This window comes from Chiloscyllium plagiosum, unplaced genomic scaffold, assembly GCF_037043375.1.
Source record: "Chiloscyllium plagiosum isolate Xiang-an unplaced genomic scaffold, Cpla_swu_hap1 HiC_scaffold_2, whole genome shotgun sequence".
In the NCBI taxonomy this organism is placed as follows: Eukaryota; Metazoa; Chordata; class Chondrichthyes; order Orectolobiformes; family Hemiscylliidae; genus Chiloscyllium; species Chiloscyllium plagiosum.
Genome location: NW_028270140.1, coordinates 56,399,279 through 56,420,190, shown reverse-complemented (window position 1 = coordinate 56,420,190; position 20,912 = coordinate 56,399,279). Strand labels below are relative to the sequence as shown.

Genomic DNA, 20,912 nt, shown 5'->3' with positions numbered 1-20,912 from the left:
AGTACTTTCACAAGGAAAGCTGGGGATGGGCGATAAATGCTGGCTCAGCCTGAGATGCCCACATCCCATAAATCAATTTTTAAAAAGTGTTCTTTTCTGCATAGAGCATAGACAATATATATCTCTGTACTGTACATGCACAGGGTATTTGTCTCAATACTGTATACATGTTTACTTCAACAATGTAAACACAGAGTAATTGTATGGTCAGTTTAAACACAGAGTGTTGTCTGTTCAATTATGTAGAGAGTGAGTGTGACCCATCAGTGAAATCTCCGCTGCATTCAACATAAAGCTCTGGCAGTTCTGTTGGAAATGTGACATCCTGAATTTGAAATATACACCATTCCAGGGTCTAACCTAAAGATGTAATGCTTTTTATAGAATCATACAGAAACCTTTAGGCCCATGAATTCCACACCAACAAAAACTACTTTTAATCCACATTGTCCCACTTTCTACTTGGTCTGAAGCCTTGAATGTTATGACACTTCAAGTGCTCAAGTGGCATTTTAAATGTTATGAGGTTTCCCATTTGTACCATTTTCCCAGGCAGCCTATTCCAGATACCCTCCACTTTCTGGGTTTAAAAAACATTTTCTCCAAACCCCTAATAAATCTCCTGCCATTCAATTTAAAACTATGCCTCTGTTCAACTAAAAGGAATAGCTGCTTACTGTCCACACTGGCCATGTCCCTCCACATCTTGGATATCTTAATCAGGTCTCTCCTCCGCCTTCTCTGTTGTAAAGAAAACAACCTAAAATTGAACAGCCCTATTCCACAACTAATTAGCTCCACCCCAGGAACATCCAGATGATTCTCCTCTGTGCCTCCTCCAGTGCAATCACATCCTTCCTGTAGTGCAGTGACTGGAATTACAAACAATGATCCAACAGTGCCCTAATAAAAAAAAAAACAGCTCCAACATAATCTCCCTGCTCTTATAATCTATGCTGTGATTGATAAAAACATGTGCCTCATATGCTTTCTTAAATGTCTTATTAAACTCTTCAGCAGCATTCAAAGATCAAAATCCATTTGTTCCATTGAGCCTAGTAGTGTCCTGACATTCAATGAATATCGGTACACTCCCTTGTCTTGTTACTTCTTCCAAAGTGCCTCACCTAAGGTTTATTACCATCTGCCACTGATCTGACTAATTGAACTACATTGTCTTGTATTCTAAGATTCTCTATCTCACTGTCACCCACCTAGGCAATCTTTGTATCATTCGCAAACTTACTTATCATCCTCCCCACATCCTCATTTATTTTGTTCATCTGTATCACAAACATTAAGAGACCCAACACAGATCTTGTGGAATGTCAATGGATACCAGATCTAGTTATACAACAGCTTTCTACTGCCAACCTCTGTCTCTTATCACTAAGCCAATTTGGATCCAACTTGCCAAGTTACCCTGGATCCCATGTGCTTTTATCTTCTTTATTAGCCTCCCATGAGGGACCTTGTCAAAGGCTTTGCTGAAATCCACATGATTCCTGAAGAAGGGCTCATGCCCGAAACGTCGATTCTCCTGCTCCTTGGATGCTGCCTGACATGCTGCGCTTTTCCAGCAACACATTTTCAGCACTGAAATCCACATAAACTAGATCAACTGCAGGATCATCTAAGTACCTGGCCACCTCCTTGAAAAATTCAATCAAATTTGTTAGGCATGACCTTCCTTTGACAAAGCCATTGTTGACTATCCCTGATTAAATCTAGTCTGTCTTTCTTTCAGAAAGTTGTGCAATAGTTTTCCTACCATTGCTATGACACCACTGGTTTGTAATTCCCTGGTTTATTTTACCACCCTTCTTGAAAATTACAAACACATTAGATGTCCTTCGGTCCTTTGGCACCTCCAATGTGGCCAGAGAGGAATTAAAAATTTGGGTCAAAGCCCACTGTAATTCTTTTCCTAAATTCTTCACGCAAAACTTCATCCCTCATTCTACTTATATTGCTAGTACCAGTGTATACCATGACCTCGTCTTGTCACCCTCCCCATTCAGGATGCCGTGCAGCCATCCCAGTGATTGATCTTGACGCCAGCAAGGTAGTGCAACCCTGGAGTCATGCCTGCGACTTTAGAAAACACGTGTTTGTTCCTTAACTAATTAATCCCCTATCACTATTGCGCCTGCTTTCTTCTTCTCTCCTTCCGAAAGAAACAGGCTGCTGTAGTGCCAGAAGCTTTGACCGATATGCATTCCCTTGAGGAACCAACACCTTCAGCTTTCAAAATGGAAAACGGATTTGTGACTGGTACACAGGGTACACCTGCACCACCTGCCTGATTCGCTTTGACTGTTTGGTTGCATGGAGACCTTTTTTTTTAATGCGCTGTCTCTGTGTTTCAGTAACTGTTTAAAACTCAGTGCCATTATTTATAAATCTGTCGATTCTGTATGCACTTTTAACAGCCTTCACAATTCGTGACAACATCAAAATATTTGGTACATAAATCTTCATGCATCCTTCATGCTTCATCCGTCATGCTTCATACTTCACACTTCATGCATACATTAGGTTGTGAACTGTCTGACATATATCAAAAGCGGTGTGGGTATTGTTCAAACTATTATTAACAGCATATACTTCCTTCTCACAGATCTGAGGCAAAGACAGATCTCTTTCTTTTCCTTACACAGACACCAAATGCTTGGAGGCAGCAGCAGCAGGTTGTCTGCATTTCATAAAAAGGATTTGAAACAGCGCAATTTCAGCAGGTCAACTAGAGAAATTAAACTTTGTTTATGTTGTCAATATGTTATATCTTAATCAAATTTCAGAGCATAAAAGCGCAGGAATTTAATAGATTTTCACCATGAAAACTAAATATTTGTTGAATTTAAAGTTTTGACTTGTCTTACTATTTCAGTTCATCTTCAGTTGTAAGTAGTAAACACACATGATGAAATGTGGGAAATAATCACGCTGTTTTATGTAGCAAATATTTTGTTAGTAATCTCTGCCTTCTGTTGGTTCAATTATAGTGAAAAAGATGAATAATCTGGCTGCAAAATTGTAAAATTCTGGCCTTGGTATTTTATTTCCATCCCATTCTTCAAATACACATGCAGTAACGCATGCCACACTTAAAGCACACACATACATGCATATACACAGACCACACATGTATATGCTCACACACACACAGACCACAAACAACGCACCCATGCATACACATGTGCATATGCATACACACATACCCATACTCACAACACACACATGGATCACACAGGCACCATATACACATATCCACACAAACCAAACGTACTCACATACAGACATGGACCACACGTGTACATTCACACACATGCATTTGGATACTATGGAAGTACACCACATTTATCCACTCACATACCCTACACATCCACTCAGACATGCCACACATCCACTCACACACCATACACCTGCACACACAATACACTGTGCACAAATACGCATACATACACAGATATCACATATACAACATATACACATGCTGACACAGACAACATGCATAGGATGAAGATACCAATCTCTAGTGAAGATAAAAATTGGGAAGAACAAGTGATACTGGCATGCATTGAGGAATGCATTTACAATGCCACTTGAGAACATTTGCAGAGAATGGGGGGGGCTGAAAATGCCATTAGCTGATTACATGAGGATTGGGATAACTGGCAGGAGAAATTGAGGACTCCAGATGCTGGAGATCAGAGTCGAGAGTATGGTGCTGGAAAAGCACAGCAGGTCAGGCAGTATTGCTGGATTCCTGATGAAGGGCTTATGCCCGAAACATCGATTCACCTGCTCCTTGGATACTGCTTGACCTGCTGTGCTTTTCCAGCACCATACTGGTGCCATAGTTAGCAGAAGTGAAGATCTGAGGAGGATAAGGATGTGTCTTTAAACAGGAGATTAGGCATTAATGAAAGTCGGTGTGAGGAGTGCACTGAATCAAGCACATTTGATAAAGCAGAGTGAAAGGCAATACACAATGTGGATGCTTTTGAACTTTAGACACCTTTCCTATGTTCCAAATTTCAAAGCTTAGCCTCTTTACTCTGAACTGGTCCTTTAAATAGTTGAAGAGAAATTGCTTGATGCCGGCATATTTGAGTAAAGGGTACCTGTGCAGGTGATCCAAAACCCATAATTTAAATGATGCAGTAATTCTGTCATTATCAGACATGTTAAATGATGTTGTAATTCAAATGCTCACTTTTGGCAGTTCCCTGCTGCATTGCTGTGTTAACATTGAGGCTAATATACCTCCATTGTGCATGTGTTTGCATTTTTCAGATGGTTATAGATATCAATGTATTCTTACTTTTGTCCACTTTCTGACCAACCTGGTTACATCTTTGCATCCTACTCACCCTCTCCCTGGCAGAAGGAAGAGTGATTCGGGTTGGGTGCACAAGTTAGATGGATTAGCCATGGGAAATGCAGGGTTACAGGGATTGGGAAGGATGCTTTTTGGAGGGTTGGTATGAATTTGATGGACCAAATGGCCTGCTGCCACTCTAGGGATTCTATGATATAACACCCCACTTGATTTTATAGTCTATGGCGGATGGAGGTTTGGATCTGTAAAATAAACTGTCAACATGCAAATGTGGACAATGGTAGTTTCAGCTCTGCTGCAGTTAGGTTGAAATCTGCTCAGCAGTGTGACCTACTCCAATTCAAAAACACCAGATTGCACAAATGGAAATGGTTCCAGCAGACATTGATTTTGATCTAGACATTAGATCAAGAAATATGCCAAATGTGTGGGCAGTAAAAACAGTAAATGAGAAGAAGAAAGAATGTCACTTTTGGGTTTCCTAGTATTCACAACTAGGATACCACAAGGCTTAGTCTTTGGGCCTCAGTTTGCTCTTTTAAATTAAATAAAAGAACCCGAATCAAACAAGGGTTGAAGGGTTCCACCCTTCTAAAATGTTGTGGTTCTGTTCGCCGAGCTGGGAATTTGTGTTGCAGACGTTTCGTCCCCTGTCTAGGTGACATCCTTAATGCTTGGGAGCTTCCTTTTGAAGCGCTTCTGTGATGTTTTCTCCGGCATTTATAGTGATTTGTATCTGCCTATTCCGGTTGTCAGTTCCAGCTGTCCGCTGCAGTGGCTGGTATATTGGGTCCAGGTCGATGTGCTTATTGATTTGAATCTGTGGATGAGTGCCATGCCTCTAGGAATTACCTGGCTGCAAAATTGTAAAATTCTGGCCTTGGTATTTTGTTTCCATTCCCATTTTTCAAATACACATGCAGTAACACATGCCACACTTAAAGCACACAAATACACGCATATACACAGACCACACATGTATATGCTCTCACACACACAGACCACAAACAACACACACATGCATATAACATGTGCATATGCATACACACACACCCATACTCACAACACACACATGGATCACACAGGCACCATATACACACATCCACACATACCACCCATACTTACATACAGACATGGACCACACGTGTACATTCACACACATGCATATGGATACTATGGAAGTACACCACATACATCCACTCACATACCCTACACATCCACTCCGACATGCCACACATCCACTCACACACCATACACCTGCACACACAATACACTGTGCACAAATACACATACACACACAGATATCACATATACAACATATACACATGCTGACACATACAACATGCATATATACACATAGGATGAAGGTAACAATCTCTAGTGAAGATAAAAATTGGGAAATGTCTGTTAACAGCCAGGGAATTCCTAGAGGCATGGCACTCATCCACAGATTCAATCAATAAGCACATCGACCTGGACCCAATATACCGGCCACTGCAGCGGACAGTTGGAATTGATAACTGGAAGCGGCAGATACAAATCACTATAAATGCCGGAAAAAACATCACAGAAGCGCTTCACAGGAGGCTCCCAAGCACTGAGGATGTCACCTAGACAGGGGACGAAACGTTTGCAGCTTGGCGAACAGAACCACAACAATGAGCACCCGAGCTACAAATCTTGTCCCAAACTTTGAACTCTTCTAAAATAACACTGACAGATATCAAGGTGCAAATTAAAATTAACAAAATTACAATTCATTTATCCCAGTCCCTGCAGTGTTCATAAGACATAGAGAAGACACACCTCATCTATTGTAGTCTACTGTGATTTAATGGGACTGAGAGTCTTTATATTGTTTCAGATGTGACAGTAAGCTGCAAAAAGAGTACAATAACAAAGATATGTTGTCAAGTCAGTGTGGTAGAAAGGTGCAAAAATGTGCAGCTATTTACATTGGTACATAAAATGATTGGATAGCACCATCAATATGTAAACTATTCCAAGTATTTCTAAGAGCAAAGCGATCTGGATTTCATAGCTAGGCTGCAGATCCAAATATTTGGTTTGAAAACAAAGCACTTTGGCCTCAAGGGATTGACATGGGGCAGTGGAAAGGTGTGGGGCCCAAATATGGATGATGTGATGGTGATTTGAGAGATGGAAGAAACAAAGTCAGGACACAGTGGACAGGGGCTTCAGGCCATATTCTGGGGTTGTCACATCAAACCATGGATTGTTAGTTCACACTGCAGGGCTGTCACGTCAAACCACAAGGTCGTCAAGTTACAGTGTGAGGGCTTCAGGTCACACTGCAAGGGTTGTCATTGTCAAATTGCTGGGTTTTCAGGTCACATTGCAGGGTTGCCAAGTCACATTGTAGATTGTCAGATCACACTGCAGGGTCGTCAGGTTATCAGGTTACACTACAAATTATCAGGTCACACTACGGGGCAGTTAGGTCAAACTGCCAGGTCCTCAAGTCACACTGTAGGGTTGTCAGGTCAAACCGCTAGGTTGTGAGATCATACTATGGGATTTTCAGGTTAAACTGCGGGTTTATCAGGTCGCACTGCGAAGGTTTCAGTCACACTGCAGAGGTTGTCCAGTCATAATGCAGGGGCCTCAAGTCACATTATGGTGTTGCAAATTACTGCAGAGGCTGGAATCTGTATTGAAAACAAAAAAAAGCCGGAGATTATAGTGGGTCAGACAGCATCCATAGAGAGAGAACAAGCTAACGTTTCTAGTCTAGATGACTCATCATTAGCTCTGAAGAAGAGTCATCTAGACTCAAAACATTAGCTTGGTCTCTCTCCATGGATGCTGTCTGACCTGCTGTGATTTTGTTGTTTTCAGTGCGTTATGGAGTTGTCAGATCACAGTGCGGGATTGTGGGTCATCAGGTCATACTGCGAGGGCTTCAAGACACATCTGGGGTCGTCACATTACAATGCAGGGAATCATGAGGTCACACTGCAAGGGTTATCAGGTCACATTGCTCGGAGCTTCAGGTCATACTGCAGGGTTGTCATGTCAAATTGCAACACCGTCAGGTCACATTACACGTCAGGTTGTTAAGTAACCCTGTATCTGGTCAAACCCTTAAGCTATCTGGTCAAACCGCTGGGTCATCAGGTCACTCTCCGAGGGCTTTAGTTCACGCTGTGGGCTCATCAGGTCAAGTGTGGCATCATCAGGTCACACTGTGAAGTCTTCAGGTCACATATTAGAGTCTCAGATCACATTGTGGGGGTGTTAAGTCACACTCTGAGGTCTTCAGGTCACGCTGTGAGATCATCAGTTCACACTTGTGTCTTCAGGTCACTCTTTGAATTTGTCAGGTCATGTTGTGGGGCCTTCATATCATACTGCGGGGCTTGAAGTCACATTGCAGATTCAAGATGACACACGGGGATCTTTTCACACACTGCAAAGTCATTAGGGCACACTACAGATAGTCAGGCCACACTGCGGGAGCTTCAGGTCAAACTGTGGGGGCTTAAGATCGTAATGCAAGCATCGTCAGGTCATTCTTTTCTTCAGTATTTACGAACGAGAGGGACCGTATTGTTGAAGAGGAGAGTGTGAAACGGACTGATAAGCTAGAGGAGATACTTGTTAGGAAGGAAGATGTGTTGGACATTTTGAACAACTTGAGGATAGACAAGTCCCCCGGGCCTGACGGGATATATCCTAGGATTATGTGGGAAGCAAGAGAGAAAATTGCAGTACCGTTGGCAATGATCTTTTCGTCTTCACTGTCAACGGGGGTGGTACCAGGGGACTGGAGAGTGGCGAATGTTGTGCCCCTGTTCAAAAAAGGGAATAGGGATAACCGCAGGAATTACAGGCCAGTTAGTCTTACTTCGGTGGTAGGCAAATTAATGGAAAGGGTACTGAGGGATAGGATTTATGAGTATCTGGAAAGACACTGCTTGATTAGGGACAGCCAGCATGGATTTGTGAAGGGTTGGTCTTGCCTTACAAGTCTGATTGAATTCTTTGAGGAGGTGACCAAGCATGTGGATGAGGGTAGAGCAGTGGATGTAGTATACATGGATTTTAGTAAGGCATTTGATAAGGTTCCCCATGGTAGGCTTATGCGGAAAGTCAGGAGGCATGGGATAGAGGGAAATTTGGCCAATTGGATAGAAAACTGGCTAACCGGTCGAAGTCAGAGAGTGGTGGTAGATGGTAAATATTCAGCCTGGAGCCCAGTTACAAGTGGAGTTCCGCAGGGATCAGTTCTGGGTCCTCTGCTGTTCATAATTTTTATTAATGACTTGGATGAGGGAGTCGAAGGGTGGGTCAGTAAATTTGCAGATGATACGAAGATTGGTGGAGTTGTGGATAGTGAGGAGGGCTGCTGTTGGCTGCAAAGAGACTTAGATATGATGCAGAGCTGGGCTGAGGAGTGGCAGATGGAGTTCAACCCTGCCAAGTGTGAGGTTGTCCATTTTGGAAAGACAAATAAGAATGCGGAATACAGGGTTAACGGTAGGGTTCTTAGTGAGATGGAGGAACAGAGGGATCTTGGGGCCTATGTTCATAGATCTTTGAAAGTTGCCACTCAGGTGGATAGAGCTTGTAAGAAGGCCTATGGTGTATTAGCGTTAATTAGCAGAGGGATTGAATTCAAGAGTCGTGAAGTGATGTTGCAACTGTACAGGACTTTGGTTAGGCCACATTTGGAGTACTGTGTGCAGTTCTGGTCGCCTCACTTTAGGAAAGATGTGGAAGCTTTGGAGAGGGTGCAGAGAAGATTTACCAGGATGTTGCCTGGAATGGAGAATAGGTCGTACGAGGATAGGTTGAGAGTGCTAGGCCTTTTCTCGTTCGAAGGATGAGGAGTGACTTGATAGAGGTTTATAAGATGATCAGAGGAATAGATAGAGTAGACAGTCAGAAACTTTTTCCCTGGATGCAACAGAGTGTTACAAGAGGACATAAATTTAAGGTGAAGGGTGGAAGGTATAGGGGAGATGTCAGGGGTGGGTTCTTTACCCAGAGAGTGGTGGGGGCATGGAATGCGCTGCCTGTGGGAGTGGTAGAGTCAGAATCTTTGGTGACCTTTAAGCGGCAATTGGATAGGTATGTGGATGGGTGCTTAAGCTAGGACAAATGTTCGGCACAACATCGTGGGCCGAAGGGCCTGTTCTGTGCTGTATTGTTCTATGTTCTATGTTCTATGTACTGCAGGCTTCAGTCTCACTGTGGGGTCTTCAGGTCACACTACGGGTTAAAGGTCACACTGTGGATAGTCACGTCAAACTGTGTGATCGTTAGGTCAAACTGCAGAGTCATTATGTTACACTGGGTCATCAAGTCAGACCATGGTGTTATCAGGTCACGCTGCAGGATTGTCAGATCACAGTGCAGGGGTCACCAGAGCATGCTGTTCATGTCACCAGGTCCTTCATTGTGGGAGCATCAGGTAACATTGTGGGTTTCAGGTTTCAGCTGTACTTTCAATCCTATACTGCTCTGCAAAGCGACTACTTATTTCCAATTTGCAAACATTGACCACCACTAACCATTCCTAAATGCCAACATACATCAGGAGTAGGCCAGTCAGCCCTTCAGGCTGGCTCTGCTGTTCAATTAAATGATTATGGTCAGATCAGAACCCCAAATTAATGTTCCTGCCAACTCAATGCCGTTTTAACTCCTTGCTTAATAAAAATCTATCTCCTTTAACAACAATATTCAAGGACTCTACTTCCACCATGTTTTCAAGAAGAACATTCCAAAGACCCGAAACACTGAGAGAAAATAAATTTGTCTAACCTCTGTTTCAAATGGGATTTGGAAACAGTGACCTCTAATTCTAGATTCCCTTCTCAGAGGAGACATCTTCTCCATATCTATGTTTGTCAAGAACCATCATGTTATGTTTTATGCTTGAAATGATATGTTTTAATCAAATTGCCTCTTACTCTTCTAAACTCCATCCGATACAAGTCTAACATCTCCTCAGACATTCTGCCCATTCCAGTTATTAGTCGAGTGCACGTCTCTGAATTGCCTTGAATACACATGTCCTTCCTGACATCAGATGACTGAAATTGTGTACAATATTTCAGATATGGTCCCCCCAATGCCCTCTCCAGCTGTTGTATAACCTCCCTACTTTTGTATTCAGTCCTCTCACAATAATCAATGACATTCTATTAGCTTTCCTCATTACTTTCTGTTCCTGCATACTAACAGTTTGATTTCATGTGTGAGGAAGCCCAGATCACTTTGCTGTCTCTCACTATTTAGATGATATACTCCTTTTTTATTCTTCCTGTCAAAATGAACTATTTCACATTTTTGCACAACATACTCCATTTGCCACATCTTTGACCACTCACTTAATCTATCTGTACCTTTTTGTAATCTCCTTGCGTCCTCTTCAGAACTACTATCCCAGTGTCATCAGCAAATTTGTATGTATCATGGAGAGTCCTGCAGAGAGTCCTGCAGATGTTTTTGGTTAGCAAAACTGCCAAGTTTAGTGATAAACTTTCAATGAGGAAAATCCAATTGTGCCACTGTTTCTCCTCCAGTAGGTTATGGATTACCTCTTTGTCCTCATCAAAAGTGTTGTTGCAAGGTGACCATATCACTCACCAAACTATAAGCCAGAGATTCAGACTAATGTTCTGGGCTAATGGGTTCAAGACTGGCTTCAGCAACTTGTGGAATTTAAATTCAATCAATAGTTCTCTTATTTAACGTGAGTCTCAGTAAAGGTGACCGCAAGACCAGCATTTATTGTTGTAAAAACCCCATTCGCTTTCTAATGTTTTTTAAGGAAGGAAATCTGCCATCCTTACGTGGTGTGTCAGACATGTGACACCAGACCCCAAAAAAATATGGCTGGCTTTGTAACTGCCCTCTGAAATGAATGATCAAGGCACTCAGTTCAAGGGAAATTAGAGATGAACAACAAATGGTAACCTTGCCAACAACACACCCATCCTGTGAAAGTGTGAAAGACAGAAGTATCCAGATGCTTCTCACGCATATGGTTATTGGTCTGTACAGTAGTAGAGGGCCTGATATCCCTGAAAGTCATGTATCATTCTTGATTTATTTGAGTGCCTTACTTTTGAAGAACACAGATATTTCTTGAGATTTTCTAAAAGTGATTCCTTCATAACATGAGACATGAGAACTGAGACACTCCTAGTCTTTCAATTATTGGTGGTGGAGTTTTCAGGAATCGAGTTATATGTTTACATTTTTTGTTAACTGTAATGTAAGAGATAGAAGCCAGTTTGTACACATCGTGGTCCCAGCAATGAGATAATCTATTTTTGAGATGTAGTTTGGAAGATTACTATTGGTAGGATATCAGAGAAATTTTCCCCAGCTCATCTTCAAATAGTCTCACATTCATCTGGTTTAGTTTTTTTTATAACATAACAACTCTGACCATATAGTCCTGTACTGCATTTTAGTGAAGCCTAGGCTATTTGTTCCAAGTCCCTGGAGCAAGGTTTGATCTCGTAACTTTGTGCATATATGTATGTAGTTCACAAGGACTATGAATAGAAAGAGTTTAAAGGGATATGAACTAAATGCTGACAAATGGGACTGGATTAATTTGGGATACCTGGTGGGCATGGACGAGTTGGACCGAAGAGTCTGTTCCCGTGCTGTATAGAGATATACCCATAGGCACCTTTCTCAACAGAGAGATAAGCAAAGTTGGACCCTCTATGAATTACTGGTACAGGGATTAATGCCATACTTTTAGCATTTTGTCCGGCCCTCAAGGGCAAGAATGCTGTGAACTGAGCTAAACGTAGCATGTGTCCTCCCTTCCCTACTGCTGTCATCTTTAAAATTCAAACTATCTTCAAACACAAGTTGCTAAGATTGTTAGCATCAGAGAACAACTCTTTGAAGATAAATTATTATTGCTGTTCAGGTTTAATAAAATGGCCCAATGTATTGGCACTGTTGAGCTTTGAAAAGCTGAGTAATGGAACCAGGATTTCAATATCCAATTGAACATTCATTATCATTTAAGGCAATGTAAATGTTTGCAATTACCATTTTAACTTCCTAAATTGCACAGTCAATGTGTACAAAGCCATTGACTGGAGAATAGCCAACATTGTTCCATTGTTTGAGCATTGAGTACAGGAGTTGGGAGGTCATGTTGCGGCTGTACAGGATATTGGTTAGGCCACTGTTGGAATATTGCATGCAATTCTGGTCTCCTTCCTAAGGGAAAGATATTGTGAAACTTGAAAGAGTTCAGAAAAGATTTACAAGGATGTTGCCAGGGTTGAAGGATTTGAGCTATGAGGAGAGGCTGAACAGGCTGGGGCTGTTTTCCCTGGAGAGTCGGAGGCTGACGGGTGACCTTATAGAGGTTTGCAAAATTATGAGGGCATAGGTTTAGGGTGAGAGGGGAAAGATATCAAATAGACCTAAGGGGCATGCAGAGGGTGGTATGTGTATGGAATGAGCTGCCAGAGGAAGTAGTGGAGGCTGGTACAATTGCAACATTTAAAAGGCATTTGGATGGGTATATGAATAGGAAGGGTTTGGAGGGATATGGGCCAGGTGCTGGCAGGTGGGACTAGATTAGGTTGGGACATCTGGTTGGCATGGACGGGTTGGACCGAAGGGTCTGTTTCCATGCTGTACATCTTTATGACTCTATGACTCTATGTTTAAGAACGACAAAAGGGATAATCTGGGAAATTACAGCCCAGGGATCCTTACGCCAGTGAGGCGGAAATTATTGGCAAGAATGTTTAGGGATAGAATTTCTTCACATTTGGAAAAGATATGGATTTATTAATGATAGGCAGTATGGTTTTGTATGGGGAAAGTTGCATCTTTCAAATTTGATTGAGTATTTTGAGGAAGTGATAAGATGATTGACAAGGGCAGTAAATGTCTATATGGACTTTAGCAACACCTTTGATAAGGCCCCATAGCAAGCTGACACAAAAAGTGAAGTCACAGGGGATCCCCAATGAGTCTGTGAGATGGATACAGAACTGGCTTAATCATAGAAGGCAGAGTAGGATAGATGGTCTTTTTCTGACTGGAGATCTGTGACCAGGGATGTACCACAGGGGTCAGTGCTGAGAACTCTGTTGTGTTTAATTGATATAAATAAATAAACACATGATTTGGAAGAGCCTGTAGGTGGCCTGATTAGTAGGTTTGCAGAAGACACAAAGATTGGAGGAGGTGCGGATAGTGAGCAGGATTCCCAGAGGATGCAGATAGGCTGGTGACTTGGGCAGAGAAATAACAGATGGAATTTAATCCAGACAAATGCAAGGTAATGCATTTTAGAAGATCTAATGCAGAAGAGAAGTATACAGTAAATGGCAGAATTCTTAGTAGCATCAACATATAGAGTGATCTAGGCATATAGGTCCATAGTTCGTTGAAACTGGCAACACAAACGATGATCTATAAAATCATACATCAAAATCATACTTCATAGAGTATAAAAATTAGCTCCTCTCATGTTCAGCTGCATAGAATTTTAGTTTGTCCACATTCCGAATATTGTGTACAGTTCCAGTCACCAAAATACAAAAGGATGTGGAAGTTTTGGAGAGAGTATATAAAAATGGTATATCAAGAAGTTGCCTGGTTTGGAGGGTTTTAGTTATGAGGAGGCAGTGGGCAAATTTGGTTTGATTTCACTTGAATGTCAAAGGATGAGAGAGAACCTGGTCGAAGTTTATAAAATTATGAGCATCATGGATAGAATGGTTAGTTGGAGTCTTTTTCACTAGGGTATGAATGTCAATTACAAGGGGTCACAGTTTTAAGGTAAAAGGGAGTAAGTTGAAACAAGATGTCAGAACGAGGTGGTGGAGCAGATTCAATATCAACGTTCGAGAGGCATCTTGACAGATATGTGAATAGGCAAGGAATAATAGGTTACAGATGCTGCAGAGGCAAAAGGTTTTTTGTTTAGAAAGATGTCATGTGTTATCACAGTCTTGACTGGCTAAAGGGCCTGTTCCTGTGCTGTTCTTTGTTCTTAGTTTTTCATGTGATCTTGAACTCATTTCTCACATGGGAGAAGTGAGCGTGCTGGATGTAGATCTGTTGGATTTGGTATTTCTGGGTGTCTTCAGCCTGGGTTCATACTCCTGTTTGCTGTCAAGGCACTGATGCTGAAGAGTACTGGTGTGTACTTGAGGCGAAGATCAGTTTCCATGCACTAAAATGTTGTGGAACCAACTGGAGCTAAACAAATTTACATCTAGTTTTATGCATTTAGATTAGACTCCCTACAGCATTGATGCAGGATTAAATAAGAATCTTATAGCAAATGAATGTTTGAAATTCTACAGCCAAAAGAAGGTTACGGATGAGATGGAGAGGTGTTTTGAAGAATTGAGCAGCATGGGACTGGTGGGAAGGTGGAGATGAAGCCCACCAAAGGTGAGCCTTGATGATATTGAATTGGACCATGTGGACCTCTTCATTTTCAGTATGGACAAGCTTTCCAGTACACCCTGTTAATTCTCACCCCAGTAATTGCCTCTATATTTTTGCGAATAGCAAACTTGTATAATTTTTTCCTTACTATACACTGATTTAAAGCAAAAACACTTATTGGATATTCTAATGTCTGCTTTTTGTACCTTTGTTGGAAGGACCATCGAATCATAAAGTCCAATCATCCATGTCACAATGATCCCAAACTAAACTTGTCCCACCTGCCTGATATCCGAAACTAAACTAAGTTGATTAGGAATAATCAACACGGTTTCGTGAAGGGTAGGTTGCGCCTCACAAACCTTATTGAGTTCTTTGAGAAGGAGACCAAACAGGTGGTTGGGGGTAAAACCGTTGATGTGGTGTATATGGATTTCAGTAAGGCATTTGATAAGGTTCCCCATGGTAGGCTACTGCACGAAATATGGAGGCATTAGCGGTTTGGATCAGAAATTGGAAAGCTGAAAGAATACTGAGAGGGTGGTGGTTGATGGGAAATGTTCATCCTAGAGTTCAGTTACTAGTGGTGTTCTGCAAGGATCTGTTTTGGGTCCACTGCTGTTTGTCATTTTAAGAAAAGACCAAGATGAGGGCAAAGATGGATGGGTTAGTAAATTTGTGGATGACACTAAGGTTGGTACAGTTGTGGATAGTGCTAAAGGATGTTGAAGGTTACAGAGGGACATAGATAAGCTGCAGAGCTGGGCAGCGATGTGGCAAATGCAGAAAAGTGTGAGGTGATTCACTTTGGAAGGAGTAACAGGAATGCAGAGTACTGGGCGAATGGTAAGACTTTTGGTAGTGTAGATGAGCAGAGAGATCTCGGTGTCCATGTAAATAAATGCCTCAAAGTTGCCACCCAGGTTGACAGGGATGTTAAGAAGGCATACGGTCTGTTAGCTTTTATTAGTAGAGGGATCACATTTCGGAGCCATGCGGTCATGCTACAGCTGTACAAAACTCTGGTGTGGCTGCAGTTGGAGAATTGCGTGCAGTTCTGGTCACTGCATAAGAGGAAGGATGTGGAAACGTTGGAAAGGGTTCAAAGAAGATTTACTAGGATGTTGCCTGGTATGGAGGGAAGGTCTTACGAGGAAAATTGAGGGACTTGAGGCTGTATTTAGAAGAAAGTTGAGAGGTGACTTAACTGAGATGTATAAGATAAGCAGATCATTAGATCTGGTGGATGGCGAGAGCCTTTTTCCCATGATGGTGATGGCTAACATGAGGGGGCATAGCTTCAAATTGAGGGGTGATAGATATAGGAACAGATGTCAAGGTAGTTTGTTTACTCAGACAGTAGTAAGGGTGGGAAATGCACTGCCGACAACAGTTTTAGGCTTGCCAACTTTATGGGCATTTAAGTGGTCATTGGATAGGCAATGGGTGAGAATGGAATAGTATAGGTTAGATGGGCTTCAGATTGGTTTCACAGGTCGGCGCAATATCAAGGCCGAAGGGTCGATACTGTGCTGTCATGTGCTATATTCTAAACTAGTCCCACCTCCAAACATTTCTTAATCATGAACTTATCTAAATGTTAGCGAGTTTTGAGAAGATTTGTAGCTCAGGTTGAAGTTCTGGATTTAGGTTTGCTCACTGAGCTGGAAGGTTCATTTCCAGATGTTTCATCACCCTACTAGGTAACAACTTCAGTGGGCACTGTACATGATTGCTGCTTTCTATTTATATGTTTGGGTTTCTTTGAATTGGTGATGTTATTTCCTGTGGTGATGTCATTTCCTGTTCTTTTTCTCAAGGGGTTGGTAGATGGGGCCTAACTCGATGTGTTTGTTGATAGAGTATTCTTATCTAAATGTTTTTTAAACATTGTAACCTTTTCCTCTGGAAGTTGATTCCACACTGAACTACTCTCTGTGTAAAATAAAGAATTGCCCCTCATGTCTTTTCTTAAATCTTTCTCCTCTCACCTTAAAAATATGCCCCCTATTCTTGAAATCCTCCACCCAACAGAAAAGTTACTAACTATTCACCTTATTTATACCCCTAATAATTTTAAAAACCTCTATAAGGTCACCCTTTAACTTCCTCCACTCCAGTGAAAAAATTCCCAGCCTATCCAGCCTCTCTTTATAACTCAAACCCTCCATTTGTGACAACATCCTGGTGAGTCTCATCTGACCCTCTCCTTCATGTAACAGGGCAACTGGAACTCGATATAAATGAAAGAGATATTTAATGCTGAATAATAAAAATTTGCACACAAATGAAAGCTATTTTATTTATGGAATATTTGTAAATGTGGGTATTTTTATGTTATTTTTCTCTCTGAGCAGGACTCGCAGGCGTGATTGATTAAATTCCAGCTACCGGCCAGTGAAACAACCTTTCTGTGATGGGGCTTCAAATTCACTTAGTCTACGACCTACAGGGCTGGTGTTGTGTCAGCATCATCACCTTTGTTTGGCTTTATAACACACTCTACGTTCCCAAACTTATCCTCTTCCCTCACTATGAAGAGCAACATATTCCAGCTGCCGTGATAGTGCGTGAGTAGCATTGCTTTCTTTCACCACTGTTTAACTGAACATCCACTACTATTGCAGTTTCATCACTAATTCTCAGACAAACGTTACGATGATTTCCTTCAATTTTGGTAAGCCCTGTAATCAAGTGGGGTCATACATTCCCAACCATTTTTGTATGCAAAAAGGGGGTAATATACAGATAATTTAGGAGATGGTAGCACAATAGTAATATCACTGAAATAGTCATCTGAAGACCCTGGATGAATACTGTGGAGAAATGAGTTTGAATTCCAGTTGGTGGAACTTAAATTTAATTAATTCACATTTGGAAGCTTGTTTCAGTAATTGTGCCCATAAGAGCCCACCTGGTTCGTTGATGTCCTTTAGTAAGGAAATCTGCCTTCCTTATTTGTTCTGTCCTACATGTGGCTCCACATCCAGAGCAATATGGTTGACTTTTACAAATCAGTAGACCAGCTTCTTGCAGGCCAACATAGTCATTAACAGGTCGATGCAGTAGGCTATGTGCAGGTGTCATGGCACCTGATTGCTGACACATTTTCCAAGGTGATGTCATGTTTGGCTGTCCATGTTGAGAGTGTGCGTGAAGCCCATCAACATTTACAGGCTTTCCATGACAAATGTAAACCACAGGGACTGAAATGTATCATCACTGCGGGAGATAATATTTTAATTTAGTTTTTATATCTTTGCTGTGCATGTGTCTGTTCCCCTTTTAATTATTTGTGACATGCACCACTGGACCCTGTCTAAAACATGCCTAAAACATTTAGAATAGAAAAGTGGAAAAGTAATGAAGCCAGATGGACCACCCAATACTGACCTAGGCACCAGCAACAGCAACAACAAATCCAGACTTGTAAACACAGTAAAATCCTCTTTATCAACATCTGTTGAGCACTGCCAAAATTGAGAAAACTGTCAAATGACAGCCTGACATAGTCACACTCACAGAATCATACCTTTCAGATAATGTCCTTGACACTACAATGACTATCCCTGGGTATGTTCTGTCCTACCAGCAGACAGACCCAACAGAGATCGTGGCACATTGGTCTGCTGTCAGGAGGGGTTGCCCTGGGAGTCCTCAACATTCCAGTCTCATGGCATCAGGTCTAGCATGGGCAAGGAAAAAGTCCTGCTGATTACCCTATACCATCCTCCCTTGGCTGCTGAATCAGTGCTCCACTTGGAGGAGGAACTGGAGTTGCAAAGACATAGAATGTACACTGGGTGAAGGGCTTCAATGTCCACCACCAAACATTGCTAGCCAGAACTTCGAACTGATCGATTGATTGTGGGATTCTATATCTCTGTCTATCTCTTGTTGGTTATGCTGTTCGGCACACAATTGTAACTTCATTTTGAGTTATACCTAGCGCTGCTCCTGCCTTGCCCTCCTTTACTCGCCTTTAAACACTTTAAGAGCTTTATAAGATTAGATTAGATTAGATTACAGTGTGGAAACAGGCCCTTCGGCCCAACAAGTCCACACCGACCCGCCGAAGCGAAACCCACCCATACCCCTACATTTACCCCTTGCCTAACACTACAGGCAATTTAGTATGGCCAATTCACCTGACTCTGCACATCTTTGGACTGTGGGAGGAAACCGGAGCACCCGGAGGAAACCCACACAGACACGGGGAGAACGTGCAAACTCCACACAGTCAGTCGCCTGAGGCGGGAATTGAACCCGGGTCTCTGGCGCTGTGAGGCAGCAGTGCTAACCACTGTGCCACCGTGCCGCCCACTAAGATGCCAAAAGTTTTGTCATCTCTTTTTGTCATAATTACTTTGCACAAATGTGAGAAATAACTGTATTAAAATGAATACTTCGATGGAGTAACCATTTACTTTGTTTTAATTGCTTTGTTTTGGATCTCTGCAAACTCAGAACATCTGCACAATTCTCAGTGTGTGAAAACTATGGGCAGTATTTATGGTCTCAACATTGTACCTGTCATTGTGATTGACCCCAAGGTCATATCACTGCTTGAGTCTGGTGTCAAACTCAATGTATACTTTTAAATAGACACACAGAAAGAAGTAGGAATGTAAAGAATGAACGTTTTGATTATGAACATGAATCGACCATTTCACCTTGCTGCCTTGTCTAACGATTTAGTAAGATCACTTTTGATCAGATTATAATCTCAAAAACTCATTCCCAAACATCCTGAAAACCTTTAGAGCTTTTGTTGAAAAGGAAATTACCTCTACTTTAAAAATATTCAAGGACTCTGTTTCCACCACCTTTTCAGGAAAAGAGTTCCAAAGGCTCAGTACCACTTGAGAAAGCGAGAGAGAGAGAGTAAAAATCTCTGTTCTAAATGTGGGGTTAAATAGTGACCTAGATTTTTAGATACTTCCATTACAGAAACATCCACTCCACTTAGTTGTGCACTTTTGATGACAAGGTATTTAAGACTATCCGCCAAGTGCTATAAAATGAGATTAGACTGGTTAGGTAATTGCTCTTTTACCAGCACAGACATGATTTGGCTAAAGAGCTTTTTTTCAGTGCTGTAGACTTCTATGACTTCTTGTCAAGAACCCTCAGAATGTTCTATATTTTGATGAAGACACCTTTCACTTTTCTAAGTTTGTGTGCGTAGCATTTCCAAACATTCCCCATGAGACAAACCTGACATCAACCCCCTCCAGCTGCAGATACTAGTTTTGTAAACATTTTCTGAACTGCCTCCAATATACTTACATTCCTCCTAAAATAAAACGATAATCAACTGTAGCTATATCAGGGTTTTCATATTCCTCTTCTAACATTATCTCCTTTGAAGCAGTTATGGTACCAATAGATGAGTATAATGATTGTAAGAAGGTCAGCCAGATGGACCTGATAGAATATGAGTTCCCTGATTGGTTCTGTTAATCTGGACCATTCAGGGAGCCCTGGCAAACTGATAAGCACAAGAGTGTCAGGCATCCTGCTCACTCTGAGAGCTGATTTTGAGACAGCTGGATCAGTGTCAAGGATTCTCCACTTGTAAATAAAAGGTGAGTTGGTGATGGGATACCTGCCTCTGTGGAGTTATTTCAGTTGCAACAAGATAAAAAGCACGCTCCTGAAGAAATGTGCTTGCAGCAGTTGTCTTTGAGTTAGGTTAAGTATTTCTGACATCATGCCATTATTTGGGAAGCTTGCCTTGTTTATCCTGCCATCAAAGAGTGCACCCAGAATATGGAAAACTGAGGGGTTTTTTCTGGGCAAATGACATTGGGGCAGATGAAAAGCCATGAGTAATACTGCTGACAGCTTGTGGACCTGCAGCCTTTTTGGTTATTAGGAACTTAACTTTTCCTGAGGCACCACATACTAAAACCTTTCAAAAATTGATGGATTTAGTTCAGGAATATTACAACTCCAAGTCGTCTTTAATTCTGAAACACTATAGGTTTTAATTGATAATTTGAGAACCAAGGGAATCTATACCAGGACTTTTGACTAGATTAAGCTGACTGGCAGAGACATGTGACTTTGGTTTAATGCTTAATGAGATGCAGAGAGACCATTTGGTATGTGACAGTAATGATGTAACCATGCAAAAGTGATG

General features: G+C 41.7%; 1 protein-coding gene across 3 annotated transcripts in view; it reads left to right on the top strand.

The window, feature by feature from the left end:
* Positions 1-20,912, top strand: part of zdhhc21 (zDHHC palmitoyltransferase 21) — a 146,732-nt gene that overhangs the window by 19,675 nt on the left and 106,145 nt on the right. For all 3 annotated transcript variants that reach the window (XM_043714352.2, XM_087996891.1, XM_087996890.1), the window contains exon 2: positions 17,125-17,337. In XM_043714352.2, the coding sequence (XP_043570287.1) occupies positions 17,184-17,337 (154 nt within the window). In that variant the 5' untranslated portion in view covers positions 17,125-17,183. The remainder of the gene's footprint in view (positions 1-17,124; positions 17,338-20,912) is intronic.